Below are 15,808 nucleotides of genomic sequence, written 5' to 3'. Positions count from 1 at the left end.
CTTCAAGATGATCTCCAATGCCCATGACCTTGGAGAAACATAGACTTCAGATGTGAACTGCCTGAGAGTTCTCCCTTCTCACCTTCCTCATTATTCAAATGTGTCCTAAATGGTTTTCAACCACTATGTACTTTCCCTCCAACATAGAACATGACAACCAGGAAAGGCTCTTCCTGGCACTAAGGGACAGGACCACTATGTGCAGAGAACCTGACTGTTGATCAGCAATGCTATCAATGAAAGACCTTGATCAAAAGGGAAAAATGTGAAAATTAATTTTTTAAAAATTCCTTAATTAAATTGGGGTCAGAAAGTCCTATAGGGGGAGGTCTCACACCCATCACACATCGTCAATTACACCATCCAGGAAGAGAAAGAAGTTTGCATCTTGGACAGGAAGCAAAACTACTTTATGACTGAAAGAAGATTTTCACCCCATCTGGCAACAGCACGGTCAATGAGAAACACCACAGTTCAGCCAAGGAGAAGCCATTGCCACTCTGAAATGTTACTTTCCCCCAATGGACTTTCATTTAGAACAACTCCTCCCTACTCCCCCTTTTTCTCTATAAAGGCAGTTCCTCTTTTTTATTAACTGGATTTGCCTACGGTTTGCCATAGTGTGCATATCCAAAAATGCAATTCTTTTGGTTATTCCCCAATAAATTCATGTTGAGGATAAAATAACAGGTAAATTTGCTTTTTAAGTTGACAATACTAATTTTTATAGTCATTAATTCTTATATTTTCATCCTAATCATTTTCATTTGTATGCACACTATCACCTATATTAAATATATGTCAAACACATGTGATTATGCCCTTACCAAACTTTGTCCATGTATTAAGTTCACCTTAGAAATCATAAAGGCTAGGTTATTCATTATTTTAAGGTTACTTTTAATCCTCTCTTTTAGGACATCAATGAATCATTCCATCTTTTTTCACACATTTTCTTTTCTTTTTTTTTTATCATGGGACAAACACTTAATCTGATATCTGCTCTCTTAACAAATTTTTAAGCATACAATACAGTATTGTTAACTAATTTGTATGGCAGACTTTTAGAATTTATTCATTTTCCATAATTGAATATTTATGCCTATTGAATAGCAATTATCCATTCCCCCTACTCCCAATCCCTTGCAACTACCATTTTACTCTCTGTGCCTATGTGTTTAACTATTTTAGAAACCTCATATAATTGGAACAATGCAGTATTTGTCCTTCTCTGATTGGCTTACTTCACTTTGCATAAAATACTCAAAGTTCATCTATATTGTCACACATGGCAAGATTTTCTTCCTTTTCATGGCTGAATAATATTGCACTGTATATATACGCCACATTTTCTTTATCCGTTGATCCATCCATGGGCATGTAGGGTTTTTTTCACATCTTTGCTATTGGGAATAATGCTGCTATGGACATGGGAGTGTTGGTATTTCTTTAAGATCCTGATTTCAGTTTTTTTAGATAAATATTCCAAGTGGCATTGCCAGATCATATGGTATTTCTATTTTTAATTTTTTGGGGGAAACTCCTTAGTGTTTCCATAGCACTTGCACCATTTTACATCCCCATCAATAGTGTACAAATGTTCCAATTTCTCCACATGCTTGTCTACGTCTTCCTTTTTTTTTTTTTTTTTTTTTTTGATAATTGCCATCCTAACAGGTGTGAGGTGATAGCTTATGGTTTTGATTTGTATTTCCCTATGATTGGTGATGTTGAGCATCTTTTCACACATCTGTTGACCACTTGTATTTCTTTTTAGAGAAATGTCTATCCAAGTCTTATGCCCATAGGTTAAATCAAGTTATTAGTTTCTTGGCTATTGAGTTATACAAGTTCCTTATACATTTTTGATATTAACCCCTTGTTAGAAAGATGGTTGACAAACATATTCTCCCATTCTGTAGACTACCTTTTCATTTCTTTGACTGTTTCTTTTGCTATGCAGAAGCTTTTTAGTTCGATCAAGTCTCACTTGTCTATTTTGGTTTTTGTCGTCTGTGCTTTGGTGTCACAGCCAAGAAATTGTCAAGACTAATGTCGTGAAACTTTTCCCCTACCTTTTCTAGGAGTTTTACAATTTCAAATCTTATGTTTAAGTCATTAATACATTTTGAGTTTACTTTTGTATATGGTGTAAGATAAGGGCTCAACTTCATTCTTTTGCATGTGCATATTCATTTTTTTCAACACCATTTGTAGAAGAGACTATCCTTTCCCCAGTGTGTATTCTTGGTCCCATTATTGAAAAGCAGTTGATGGTGCATACAAAGGTTTATTCCTGGGCTATCTATTCTGTTCCCTTGATCTATGTGTTTGTTTTCAATGACAGTAATATACTGTTTTAATTACTGTAGATTTGTAATATATTTTGAAATTAGGAAGTGTGATACTTCCAGCTTTATTCTTCTTTCTCAAGATTGTTTTGGCTCCTTGAGATCCCTTGTTTTTCTATATTAATTTTAGGATTATTTTTTCCATTTCTGTGAAAAATGCCATTGAGATTTTGATATGGATTGCATTGAATCTATAGGTCATTTGGGGTAGGATTAACATTATTAACAATATTGTCTTCCAATCCATGAATATGGGATGTATTTCCATTTATTTGTGTCCTGTTTAATTTCTCTCATCAATGTTTTCACAAGACTTTCACCTCCTCAGATAAGTTTATTCCTAAGTATTTTATTCTTTTCGATGCTATTGTAAATGAGATTGTTTTCTTAATTTCCTTTTCAGAGAGTTAATTTTTACTGTATAGAAAAACAACTGATTTTTCTATGTTGATTTTGCATCCTTCAACTCTATTGCATTTATTCATTAGTTTTAACAGTTTGTTTGTGGAGTCTTTAAAGTTTTCTACACATAAGGTGCTGTCATCTGCAAACAGAGAGAATTTAACTTCTTCCTTTCTGAGTTGGATGTCATTTATTTCCTTTTCTTGCCTAATTTCTCTGGCTAGGACGTCCAGTACTATGTTGAATAAAAGTGGTGAGAGTTGACATCCTTGTCTTATTCCTCAGCTCAGAGGAGGAAAAGCTTTTCACCATTGACTATGATGTTAGCTCTACTGTTCTCACATATGGCCCACCTTAAGTTGAGATACCTTCCTTCTGTACCTAATTTGTTGAGAGTTTTTATCATGAATGGTGTTGAATTTTGTAAAATACTTTTTCTCCATCTTTTGACATGATCATGTGGTTTTTGTCCTTTATTCTATTAATGTGATGTACCATGGGTATTAATTTTCATATGTTGAACCATCTCATGATCCAAGGGATAAATCACATTTGGTCATTGTGTGTTATCCTTCTAACATGCTCGTGAATTTGATTTAGGAGTATTTGTTCAGGATTTTCGCATTTGTGTTCATCAGGGATATCGGCCCGTAGCTTCCTTTTCTTGTAGTGTCCTTATCTGGCTTTGGTAGTGGAGTGTAATGTTGGCCTCATTAAATGAGTTTGAAGATACTCTTTCCATTTCAAATTTTTTGAGGCATTTGAGAATGATTGACATTAATTCTTCTTTAAATATTTAGTAGAATTCATTAGTGAAGGAGTCTGCTCCTGAGCTTTTGTTTGTTGGGAGATTTTTATTACTAATTCAACTCCTTACTAGCTATAGGTCTGTTCATATTTTCTATTTCTTCATGATTCAGTGTTGGTGGTTGTATGTTTCTAGTAGTTTATCCATTTCTTCTACACTATCCAGTTTGTTGGTATATAACTGTTGTTGTGTCAGAGTGTCCACGCCCACAATGGGATATTTTAGGGTAATGGGTACTAGGATTATGGGAAATTTAAGCAAGACAGTACTTCCAATGGCTAATATGGGCATACCTGTTTGTCTTCTACTTTATATTCAGTAACTCCTTTAAGACTTTTTGGAGTACCTCATTTAAATTTAGTAGGATCCCCAGATGTAATTACAATCTGAGCCTCTATATTGATTTAAGTCATGAAAGTTTGCCAATTGGTACACGTTAAAGTTAATTCAGAACCTGTGCAGTAGAGGCACAAAAGCTAACCTGTCCCTTTTCTCTTTTGACTATAGAAATTCTTTCAGTAAATTTTGGATTTCTACTTGGTCAAACTGGGGATTTTTTTTTTATTTTGTTTCCACCTCCTCTATTAAGGTCTCTCTCCCTTCCTCCCTCTTTTTGTCTCTCTCTCTCTCTTCTTTCCTTTCTTTTTTAATCACTGGATATACTTTGAGGGAGAGGTGGTCATCCCTTTTCGGCTCATATTTATAAATTTCTTACTCTAGAGAGCCTGAAATCAGTATTGTGAAGGTTAGTGGCATCCCCTATGGCAATAGTTGCTTTATAAGGCTTAAATCAAGTTTGAAAGGAGCACTTCATTCTGCCACAGGTGTTTCATGGATGTTTTCCCCTATAATCCTGAGTATCAGAAACTTTGTTGCAACAGAGGCCTAGGCAGCAGCAGCAGAGGTATTTAACGGTCCTAGCGAGGAGTCCACCTTTAGAAGTGTGGATGTTAGTATGCCATCTAATGGCTGTTTTTTCCCTTTTCTCTGTCTCTTTTTTTACTTCCCAGAGATTGTTCTCTCATGAGCCTGATGGGCCAATACGTTATACAAGGTATAGTCTTTCCCCTCAGTTGTACATTCTCTCTCTCTCTGTGTATATATATATATATATATATATATATATATATATATATATACGTATGTGTGTGTGTGTGTGTGTGTGTGTATTCTCTTACATAACCACAGAACAATTATAAAATCAAATATTATAACATTGATACTATTATGAAATCCACAGTCCATATTAAATGCTTATCAATTCTTCTATTAATGTCTTTTGTGATGATTGTCCCTTTCCCCCAGTTCAGGATCCAATCTGTGATCATGCAATATATTTACTTGCTATGTCTTTGATCTTCCTTAATCTTGGATTCTCAGCTTCTGTTGCCTTTGACCTTGACATTTTGAGTAGCATAGAATAGTTATTTTGGAAACTGTCCAGACCCCAATTCGGATTTGGTTGATATTTTCTTATGCATTTTTTTCCAGCACAATTTTCAATCCTTACACAGGCAAAACCATTTTCGTTAGACACTTAACATGGCACTGCATCAAAGCCCAGCTTTTGGCTTCCATAAGCTTTACAGCAGTGGGCTTTAGAGACAGCCCTTTCAATTTCACGAGTCTGCTGTCTCACAGTTTCATGAGGCTCCATGATTAAGCCTTTATGGATAGGATTATGAAATGCCACAGAACTCTTCAAAGAGACCTCAAGCTAACAGGGCATTTAAATCATCTACACCTAAGACTGTTTTTTTCATAAATCTGCCTAAATATTAGGCTCACTTATTAAAAAAAAAATTGCAGTTACTTTTTTTATAAGAACTATTTGAACTATTTATACATACAGTAAAACTCGCTTTTTACAATGAGGTTTTACAAATGCTTGGGTTCTTATAACCACAACTGCAGAGAGGATACTGAATAATTACAACACCCCAAAGAGTTCTTCTGTGCATTCTTGGTATTCAGATCATCTTCCCACCTCAAATTCCTGGCAACCACGGACCCGGTCTCAGTATCAGTTGTCAACTTAAAAAGCAAACTTCACCTGTTATTTTATCCTCAAAATGAGTTTATTCAGGAATAGCCAAAAGAATTACAATCCAGGATGTGCATGTTATGGGAAGCCATAGGCAAATCCAGAAAACAAAGAGGAAGAGCTGCTTTGATAGGGAAAAAGGGGGACCAGGAAAGAGCTGTTCTAAAGGTAACACCACTTGGGGAAAGTAAGAGATCAGGGCTGCAAACAACTTCTCATTGGCTGAGCTGGGGCATTTCTCAATGGCTGGGCTATTGCAGGGTGGGGAGAAAAGTCTTCCTTCAAAAGTAAATTAGTTTTACTTCCTGTAGGAGATGCAAGCTTCAATCTCTTCCTGTTAGGTGTAATCAATGACGTATGATAGGCCATTAGGGCTTCCCCTACAGGTCCTCCCAATTCCAATTTAGTCAAGGTTTCCTTTACTAATTGCCACACAATATTTTTCCCTTTCCAAAATTTTATATAAATGGAGTATGACTTGTGTCCTTCTAGGAAGATGGCCCTATGAAGACAGATGCACACAGGGGGAGCACCATGTGATGACAAAGGCCAAGTTTAGAGTTATGCAGCTGCAAGCCAAGGAGCTCCAAAGATTGCCAGCAAACCACCAGAAGGTAAGAAGAGGCAGGAAAGGATTCCCTTATGGGTTTTAAAAGGAGGTTGGCCCTGTTGACACCTTGATTTTGGACTTCTAGCTTCCAGACCAAGAAGATACATTTCTGTTGCTTTAAGCCTCTCAGTTCATGGGGGATTGGTACAGTCATCCTAGGAATCTAGTAGAAGGGCTACAGCACAGTACCTGGCATAATAGGCAATGATTCATGCCAGTTTCTCTTGTTGTATGGAAGAACAGGTGTGAGTGTGTGTATGTGTATGTGTGTGTGTGTGTGTCTGCATGTGTTAACTCTAGAGACTTTGGTTTGGCAGAAGAGGGTGTGAAAAATGAACCACACAGACATATTACCATTCCATCCTCCCATTCCTGCAGCCATTGAGTTTTTAAAGCTCTTCAGCACTGAGCTGTGTTTTGAATTTCACATAATCCTACGAGGAAGGAGGCAGATGAGAAAGTGAGGCCAGAGAGAGGCTCAAGAAGGCGCAAGAAGTTAGCAGCAGAGCCTGGACTAGAATCCAGGGCTCCTGTTCCCTCCTCCGCCCTAGCACTATCTCTGCTGGCCTGAGTAGTTCGCCGTTCCAGAGCACCAGAGCTGAGAGTGTCCTCTCTGCGCCAGTGTGATCCAGGCATTGGTGGCTAGAATGTGACTTCTCTCGGCACCTTTGTAATGCATTGATGGACTCCTGCTTTCTCTTTTCCAGATGTAAGTTTGAGGATTATGGGGATTAATACTAGTTCTCTTCCTCTCCCTCCCCTACAAGGCAAAGACCATCTGGCCACCCTATCTTCCCAAGGAAATGGGGCTCATTGGCAGAGCCCCGCTAGCTTCAGCCCCCTCCTCTCTTGACTTTTTCTCAGAAGGAACATTCAGCTTGCAGAACTGACGTTTGCTAGCAGAGGGGCTCAGAATGCAGTTCCCAAAGATGTGTTCAGGGGAACCTCTGATGCTAAAATTCTGAGCGTCCAGAGTTCCAGGCATCAGTGATTCAAATACTCTGAGGTGACAGTTCTGGGAGTTTGAGATTCCAAGATTATTAATTGTGGACTTTGCAGTTCCAAGATTTGACAGTTTTGTTACACCACAATTCTAAGATTCCCCCAGTCGAGGTTTCTTGAAGCCTCTTAAGATGACATGCACACAGGTGGATGAGGTTTGATTTTGACACTAGATTCTTAACGAGTTTATAATAATGAAAAGTATGACTCTAGGAATCCATCCTTAACCTCCTTCAATGAGGAGGAAGCAGCCAATTCATGGAACTCAAGTTGCAAGACACAGAAAATGGAAATTGAGAAACTTGAGAATCAGAGCCAGTGATGAAATGTACAGGGTTCAAAAGACCAGGCTTCCCTTCACTTGATCTCAATCACGGGTCCTTCAAGTCCAGCAAGTTTTGTGAGGGTGGGGTCTGTGTAGCATTTAGATGTATGGCTACATCTGAATCTAGATCTAACACACGGACCTAAGGCTGATGCCGCTTCTAAGGGAAGCTACACTAACTTATTTAAGAGGAGGCATGTGATTCTGAGAATTTTAAGTCTCATATCTGGAGATAAGACCCCAGATCCCTCAGAGTCCTGCCTTGAGAATCTCATAGGAAATATGAGTTCATCCATACTCTCAGGCCAACATACAATCATATACCACCAGCCACACATGCCTGCACACTCACATACATGTACATGGCTGTGCTATGACTAAAGATCTCTCAGAATTCTCTGAAAGTTTTTCTCTCCCTCAACCACTTCACAAAGAGGTCTGACTACTGTCCCCAGGTCTTACTCTGATTGACACAGTGGCCTTATCTGGCGGGAGGCATGAAGTATTCCCTGGCATCCAAAGTGTGAACAAGTGGGCAAGAGTGTAGGCAAGTGTGTATTTGAAGCCATGTCATCCACCTGTCAGAGTTCTGGAAAAATCCCCTGGACAGAGCTGTTAGGTAATAAACTAAGCTGTTGCTTTGCATTTGAGGAGGGGGTGCCTTTTGAGAATCTAGCCAATGGACTGTGGGCCAAGTAGAGCCATCTCTGCACAGATCTGTGCTCAAGTACTTGCTGAGCACTTACTGTGTTCTGTATACCCTAGGATAGAGACTTAGTCTACCTGAGCCTCAGCTTTGTCACCTGTAAAATGCGCATGAACACTGTTCCCTGTCTCATAGGTTGTAAGCAGTAAGTGAGGTGAGCATGTTACGATTTTAGCATAGAGCTGACACAGAGTAAGTGCTCAGTAAATAACAGCTCTCTTCTTCCTCACTTTTTAGGGTAAAGTGTCCCTTCCTCTCATCCCAGCTCTGAAGGAGCTATCTGTACCAACGAGAAGAGACAGAGCCCGTTCTGTTTCTTCTTCCACTCCTGTCCACCTTGCCCCTCGAAACTCCCCCCAGCCCACCCCCATGCTTAGCCCCGCCCCTCCCGCTGGCCCCACCTTTCAGCTAGCCAAGCCCAGGCTCCCTCTCCCCTACTTGCTCCTCCCACTAGCCCTGTCCTGCCACAGCCCTGGCTTAGCGGGGCTGGAGGCTCATGGTGTAGTTTCTTGGAATGCTGGCAAAGCCCACGTGTTTCGGGGACACGTCGATATCCTGGGGCGACTGAGGGTACCTGAAGCAGAAATTCTGCATGATGGTGGTGAGGAAGAGAAAGAGCTCCATTCTAGCCAGGCCTTCTCCAAAGCAGTACCGCTTACCTGAAGAGACGAGATGGGAGGGGCGGAGGTGAGGCCAACTCTCACCACTGCCTCGACCCACTACCAGACGCCAGCTGCATTCTCTCCGGGAGGAGAGGCTGGCATATGGTGGCCTGAGACATTTCTGAGAAGTCTCTAACCCTCTCTGAGCCTCATTATCCGGTGTACCTGGGATGGGGGCGAGCCATACCAGGCTGTAACAATGAGAACTTTAGATGCCCCTTCTCCTTGAATACACACTCAAATATGGCTGCTGTGCTGTCATCTCCTTCCCAGCCATCTGAAGAATTTAAGTGACCTGGGACAAATCTCTAACTCACTCTAGGCCTTTGTTTTCCCCAGCTCTGAAAGAGGTATAAGCATCCCTTTGCTTTTTCCTGGACCCAGGTACTTGGTAGTTATGGGAGTTGCAGAGAGTTGCCTCCAAGGTAGATTCTAAGAGGGACTGCCAAGGTAGAGAAAGAGACCAGACTATACCTCAGAGAGAGAAGGAAGCCCCTGTGGGTGTGAGTGGTGGCTTGGCAGCAGATAGTGGTCTCTTACCAATGGAGAAAGGCACAAAAGCATCACTCTTCTTAAACTGCCCCTTCTCATCCAGGAAGTGCTGGGGGTTGAAATCGTGGGGATTGGAGAAGAACTTGGGGTCTCTCAGGACGGAGCCCAGCATAGGGAACACTTCAGTGCCCTGGTGGGGAGGAGGCCAGAGGATTTGATAAGGCAGAGTAGGAGATGGGTGTGCAGAAAGCCCATGGGGGTTGGAGGGGGAATTTGGGCAGCCCAGATAAAGAGAAATGGGAGACATGGGAGTTTGGGTCCTTTGAGGGACCTTAGATTCATGTCCCTGAGGTAGGAAGTTGGTGTTTCATAGGGTCTGTTTTTCCAAGGCCAAAGATTTGGGGTAATGGGTGGTCATATTCTCTGAGACAGGAAATTCAAGAGATGGGAAGTTTCTTCCCTGAGAAGGGAAGTTTGAAGAACACGAATTCCATGACTCTTGAGGCTTGAGGTCTGGAGGACAAGCAGTTCATGTCTCTCAAGGCAGGAGGCTGGAGTGACATGGGGGTTCATGTTCTCTGAGAGAGGACATTTGGGGAACATGGGGTTCATATTCCCTGAGGCAAGAGGTCGGCGGAGAGATGGAATTCAGGAGTCTCTGAGTGGGAAGGTTGAAGGGATGTGGTGGTTGGGAGTCTTTGACTGAGGGAGTCGGACAGGGGCTGAGGAGCTTCTAAGGGGGATGGGGTCACAGGGAGCAGATTGGAGGTCCCTCTAGGCAGGGCAGAGCAGCACCTTGGGGATGAGGAAGCCCCGAAACTTGGTATCCTTGGTAACTCTACGGGCCAGGCTCATGGGGATCACATCTCCAAATCTTTGGATTTCGTGGATCACTGCCTCTGTGTAGGGCATCTTGGCCCGGTCCTCAAACTTGGGCTGACGGTTCTTGCCAATCACTCGATCAATCTCCTCATGAACCTTGGCTGGGGGGAGGAAGGGAATATGTTTAGGTATCTAGGGGTCTGAGGGCCGGGATGATAGTCCAAGTGTGAACAACTATACGTCCATTTGTGACATTTACGTGTTCAAAACAGACATCTGCCATACGCATTGTTAGCCCAGGTCTCTGTTCACCTGATCGTACCAGAATCATAGGAAAAGTCCAAGGGGGGAGTCTTCGGGGATGGTCTGCAATCAGGGCAGGGAGTGGCACTCGGTAGGCTTAGCATAGGAGCCATCCAATCAATTCTGATATTTCAAATATTTTAACAGCTGGTGAAACTTGACTGGTGCCCATCAGCTAAATATCACCCAGTCTCAGGATAGCAGGGCGTGTCTGAGGATCCGGGGATCTGAGAGAGTTGGGAACATTGCCGTGGGCTTACAGGATTTTTGAGGATCTGTGACCCCGACTTTCATGCTCCTTCCTGCCTTACCTTCTATATCTGGGTGCTTCATCAGCAGCAGGAAGCCATAACGCAGGGTTGTGCTGATCGTTTCTGTGCCAGCAATGAAGAGGTTCAACGTGGTTATCACCAGGTTCTTCAAGTAGAACTCCGTGTTAGGGTTCGTCTGTTCCTGCAGTGAGAGAGGGCTTCAGACCGAACCCACTCCTCCATGCTCTCGGGGCCATTCTGGGGTTTGTCTTTGGGCCTGTTTCTCCTAAATCCAGAGCAAAGGTGGGAAGAGGAACCCTAGTTCTTTCAGGCTCTCTCTGCTCTGCAAGCCTTTGCCCCAGATGCTGGCTCTGCCCGAAATGCTCTTCTCACATTCTTTGCCAGCTGACTGTCCTTTAATTATCACCTTAGTGGTCACTTTTTATGGTAGGAATATTTAGAAAGAGAGGCGTAGTGAGAGACACTGAGTGAGAAAGAGGAACAAAGATGGCATGATAGAATGAGTCAGAGAGAGTTAAAGAGAGACTGACGTTCTGAGACTCAGAAACAGAATTTTAAGCAACAGCATCTTGTTCCTTCACTAAAAATCTTGAAGCTTACTATAGAGGAATCCCTCCCTTGTTCCTTTCACCTTCGACTTCACACTCCATAAAGCCTCCTCTCCTTTCTTCACAAAAGCGAGATTGACCTCCAGATGGGGGAGGGGACCTCCACTGTCTCATGGTAAAGCCAGGTGACCTGTCCACACAGGTGCATCTGATTACCAGGGAACGAAAGGTAAGAGAGCATGGTGGCTAAAAGCACCAGTGTTAGAGTCAGAGAGACCACGACTGGACCTAGTGTCCACTGCTTCCTTGCTGTGTGACATCAGGCAGTCCACTTATACTCCCTAGGCCTCACTTCCCTCAGTTGTAAAACTGCGGTCATAATAGAACCTCCTTCAAGAGCTGTTCTGAGTTTTAAGTAGGCAAATACCGTGAAGCACTTAACATAGTGCCTGGCACATGGTAGTGTTATGGAAGTGCTTGCTGTTATGATTTGCATGCACACGACTGGCCCTGGGTAAGGGCTCAGTAGATGGAACAGTGGCGGCTAATTATAACTTGGATTGTGAGGTTTATTGTGATAGGGGACTCATTCGAATGGGCCTCTGTTCTCCTCCATCCCCAGCCTGATTTCCCTCTGCCTGGCTTTGGACCTGCCCGCCTGGCTGCTGGGGTGTACCTGCTGCATGCGGATGAGGAAGGAGTCGATGAAGTTCCGCGGGGAGTTGGGATCCAGGGTGCGTTGGTTCTGCTCCACCTTCTTGGCTATGAAGTCCTCCAGGCCCTGCAGCTCCTTAAAGGCCTGTTGCTGTGGCCCTGGCAGGTGTTTCATCACTGAGTAGAACATCTCATAGAGCTAAGAGTGGGGGACAGAGGAAGAAAAGGGAAGGACAGTTGTTAGTGGGCAGGACTCGATGGCAGTGGGACCTGTCTCAGGGCCAGGAAGGCACTGGGTTAAAGGCACCTGCCCAGGTGTTGAGGTATTTAGATGGGGCTGGATGGGAATAGATATCTAAGTGTACACATGAGTTAATTGTTAGGGCCCCTGTCCAAGAATTTAGGTGAGATGGATTGGGACATGTATAGGGTTCAGATATTCAGATGAGGCTGGTTTGGGAGCACACAGCTAGGTGTTCAGATATTCAGTTGAGATGGGTTTGGGAGACACTTGTCCAGGTGTTAAGCTATTCAAGCGGGTCTGGTATTGGGAGGGTCACTTGTCTAGGTGTTTAGACATTCAGGTGGGCTCAGTAGGAGACAACTGTCCAGATATTTTGGGGACCTGGACTGGGGGCTTCTGTACAGCTGTTCAGATATTAAAGTGGGATTAATAAGCAGATGTTAAAGTTGGGATGATAACTGTTTGAGTGTTCAGATATTCAAATAGCCTGATAATGGGCACTGATAATGGGCACTTATGTAGGTGTTTGAGTGGGCTGGGTTGAGGGACACTTATTTCAGTGTTTAGGGGAACCGTCTACCCAGGTGTTTAAATGGTTACGGGAGTTGGCTGGGATACCTGTCCAATTGTTCAGATATTTAAGTGCATCTGGTACAGGTTGCTTGTTAGGTAATCCAGTGGGCTGGTTTAGGACAACTTTGTAGATATCAAATGATTTTGATGGCTTGTATTTTGCAGCACCAGGTGTTGAGGGTGGGCTGAGGTGGTCATTTGTCCAGATGTTAAGGAATTCAGATGGAAAGATGGACTATTGTAACAGGGAGCACCTGTGAGATATTAAGGTAAGATAGGATGGGAACACCTGCCCAGGTGAGAGAGCTGGGTTGAGGGCATGAATCTTGCTCTGGTTCTGTTTTTGGGTTGGGGGAGGGTGAAGACATTTGAAGAAATATCCAGATGTCAGTAGAGACTGAGTGTTGGGCACTTGTCCTGGATTCTAGTGCAAGCGTTAATTGTCCAAGAGTCGGGGCTGGATTTGTGGAACCCTGTCTGGAGGAGATTGGGAGTTTGGGACACCTGTCTCCCTGTGGAGGAGCACTTGGCATGTTGTAGTAGGGACATGGTAGAGCCAGGCTAGGATGGGTTACCTGCCCCGTAGATGTAGCTGTGAACTGGAAGTTTCCCAGCATCATACGCAGCAGTGACAGGAACTCTTTGTCCTCATAGTCAAAGCGGTTCCCAAAGACAATGGAGCTGATGACATTGGAGACAGCTTGGCTCAGGAAGAAGGTGGGATCAATGAAGTTGCCTGGGGAGTGGAGTGGGATCGGGGAGAGATGGATTTGGGGGAGAGTCAACTCAACAGTCAGATGCCAGTCTGAGAATTTGAGGGAGGAACTGAAGTGATGAGCCAAACTTCCAGGACCAGATCCCAGAGCTGAGAGCCCCAGGCCTTCCCTCGACCTAGTCCTCTTCCCACGTCAGAATGCATGTGTCCCCATCAGGTGCTTAACTTCTCCTTCCCAGGTACTCCAGGGTCCCCCACTCACCACACGTGCTCCGGAAGGCCTCGATGAGGAAGCCCGCCTCCTCCTGGATGCGCTCCTCAATGCCACGCTTACCCACTCCGAAGTCCCTCAGTGTGGTGATGGAGAAGCGCCTGAGCTGCTTGGCCCGCTCCCCATTGCTGAATGCCACACCTGGGGAGGGAGCATAGGAGTGGAGAAAGGGCAGAGAGGGGCAGGGGCACAACACAGACCAGCCCCGGGGACCCTGAGAAGTACAGAGAGCTCAGTAGAGAGAGAAGACATGGGTAAAAGATGGAGAGACTCAGAGAGAAAGCCAGCAGAGAGAGAAACAGCAGAAAACAGGGAGATGTAGAAACTCATGGTCAGAGAAATACAGAAAGAGAGACTGACTTGGAAGAACAATATGAGAAGGAGAGAGACAAGACAGATAAAAGATATACACTGATAAAAGAGATACAATGAGACTCATGAGGAGAGAGAAGAGAGGGAGGGAGGGAAGTGAGATACGTGGAGATTTGAGAGGTGGATATAAAAATGTGAAAAATTCTAAAACTGAGCCTAGAGAAGAAAGGAAAATATGGAGAGAGAAACAAAGGTGGTCTGGAGAGAGGAGAGACCCACCAGGAGACAGAATCATGCGGAATTTGAAGCAGAAATAATGTGAGATTCTAAGATTAAGGAAGAAGAAAGAGAGGAAGAGGGAGAGAGAAACACGGGGAAGCACAGAAGCTGAGAAGAAGAAAAAGACAAAAGACACATGGAGACAGAAGACAAGGGTTCCAAAGCAGAAATCAAGAGGTTCTAACAGATACAGAGAAGGAAGAGACATCTAGTGAGAAGGAACGGGGAGATGGGGCAGAGACAGGCAGGCAGAAGTAGAGAGGCAGAAACTCTAAGATGATTTAGAGACAAAAGGAGAGACACCAATGAACAGAGATGGGGCCAGAGAAGACAGAAGGCTGTGTCACAGCCTGAGGGGGTGGGGGAGGCAGGAGAAAGCTGAGAACCCCAGTGAAGCCACCAAGTCAGCCTGCCCTTATTCCCACACCAAGACCCCCCCTCACCATAGCCTTTGAAGATCCAGTTGAAGGTGGCCTGCTCTCCTCGTCCACTGAATTCCTCAGCCTGGTCCAACAGAGCCTCCTTCACAGCATCGTATCCACATAGCACCACGACCCGGCGGGGCCCCAGGTGAACTGTGAACACTGGCCCATAGCGCTTGCCTATCTGATGGTGGTAGGTGCGAGTGGTTAGAGGGAGCACCCCTACTCTGAACTGGCCCTGAACCCAGACCTCAAGTAACAGGATGAATTTCCCCACAGGTTCTGACAGTTGAGGAGCTGGACATCCCACAATCTGGTATTTCCTGCCTAGGATCCTGATGATGAACCTTCAAAATTCCCCTTTCCTGAGACTCTGGTGCAACTTTGTCAATCCCCTGCCACAAAAACCCAGCCAACTGTTCAGGCACACACACCCACCCCATTCCACCCATCTCCCTCCTGGCGGCACCTTCATGAGGGAGTCACATATCCGCTCTGTGTCCAGCTGCAGGTAGTTCCCGATGAAGGGCAATGGGGTGGGTCCAGGAGGCAGCCTTCCCCAGAGCTTTCTCTGCCGCCAGACAGACATCAATACCATTAAAGTCAGGCAGGACAGCAAAGCCACCAGAAGCAGCCCTGAGGCCAGCATGGTGGCACTGAAAGTGACAGTCAGATGGTGATGGCTGGGAAGGTTTGCCTTTATACTACCTGGGAGAGATGGTGGATTTTGGTCCTGATTGTGTAATTGTCTCATTTCATCTCCAAACTACACCCCCGACCATGCTCCCTGCCTAGCTTGGGACACAGCCAGCAGGGAAGGAGGAGGGGGACCCCAGGGCAGATGAACAGGGAGTGGGACCAATAGGGGGAGCAGTAGATAAATGCCAGAACTGAAGGTATGGGACTATTTGCATGGTGGAGCCCTGAGCTTGGGATTTCTGGTCTTAGAGTGAGAAGCGAACCCAAAGTTGTGCATTTTGGAGTCTCAAGA

The 15,808-nt window shown here is 44.2% G+C and overlaps 1 protein-coding gene across 1 annotated transcript; it reads right to left on the bottom strand.

The window, feature by feature from the left end:
• Nucleotides 1–8,725: 8,725 nt before the first annotated feature.
• On the bottom strand, nucleotides 8,726–15,466 carry CYP2A13 (cytochrome P450 family 2 subfamily A member 13). Its single transcript, NM_001111337.1, has 9 exons — nucleotides 15,287–15,466; nucleotides 14,839–15,001; nucleotides 13,796–13,945; nucleotides 13,394–13,554; nucleotides 12,024–12,200; nucleotides 10,839–10,980; nucleotides 10,198–10,385; nucleotides 9,451–9,592; nucleotides 8,726–8,907 (listed from the first exon to the last, which is right to left on the bottom strand). The coding sequence occupies exons 1-9, from the start codon at nucleotides 15,464–15,466 to the stop codon at nucleotides 8,726–8,728; spliced, it is 1,485 nt and encodes a 494-aa protein (NP_001104807.1).
• Nucleotides 15,467–15,808: the final 342 nt, after the last annotated feature.

Source organism: Equus caballus, chromosome 10 (genome assembly GCF_041296265.1).
Source record: "Equus caballus isolate H_3958 breed thoroughbred chromosome 10, TB-T2T, whole genome shotgun sequence".
Taxonomy (NCBI): domain Eukaryota; kingdom Metazoa; phylum Chordata; class Mammalia; order Perissodactyla; family Equidae; genus Equus; species Equus caballus.
The sequence above is the reverse complement of the archived record's forward strand: the minus strand, read 5'-3'. Positions and strand labels throughout refer to the sequence as shown.

Bases quoted from the DNA above. Each gene is read 5' to 3' on its own strand.
- CYP2A13 (NM_001111337.1), bottom strand. From the start codon at position 15,466: ATGCTGGCCTCAGGGCTGCTTCTGGTGGCTTTGCTGTCCTGCCTGACT. The intron at 13,555-13,795 runs GTGAGTGGGGGA...TCCACTCCCCAG, and splicing joins GGCCTTCCGGAGCACGTGTG to GCAACTTCATTGATCCCACC. The intron at 8,908-9,450 runs GTAAGAGACCAC...TCGTCTCTTCAG, and splicing joins TTTTGTGCCTTTCTCCATTG to GTAAGCGGTACTGCTTTGGA.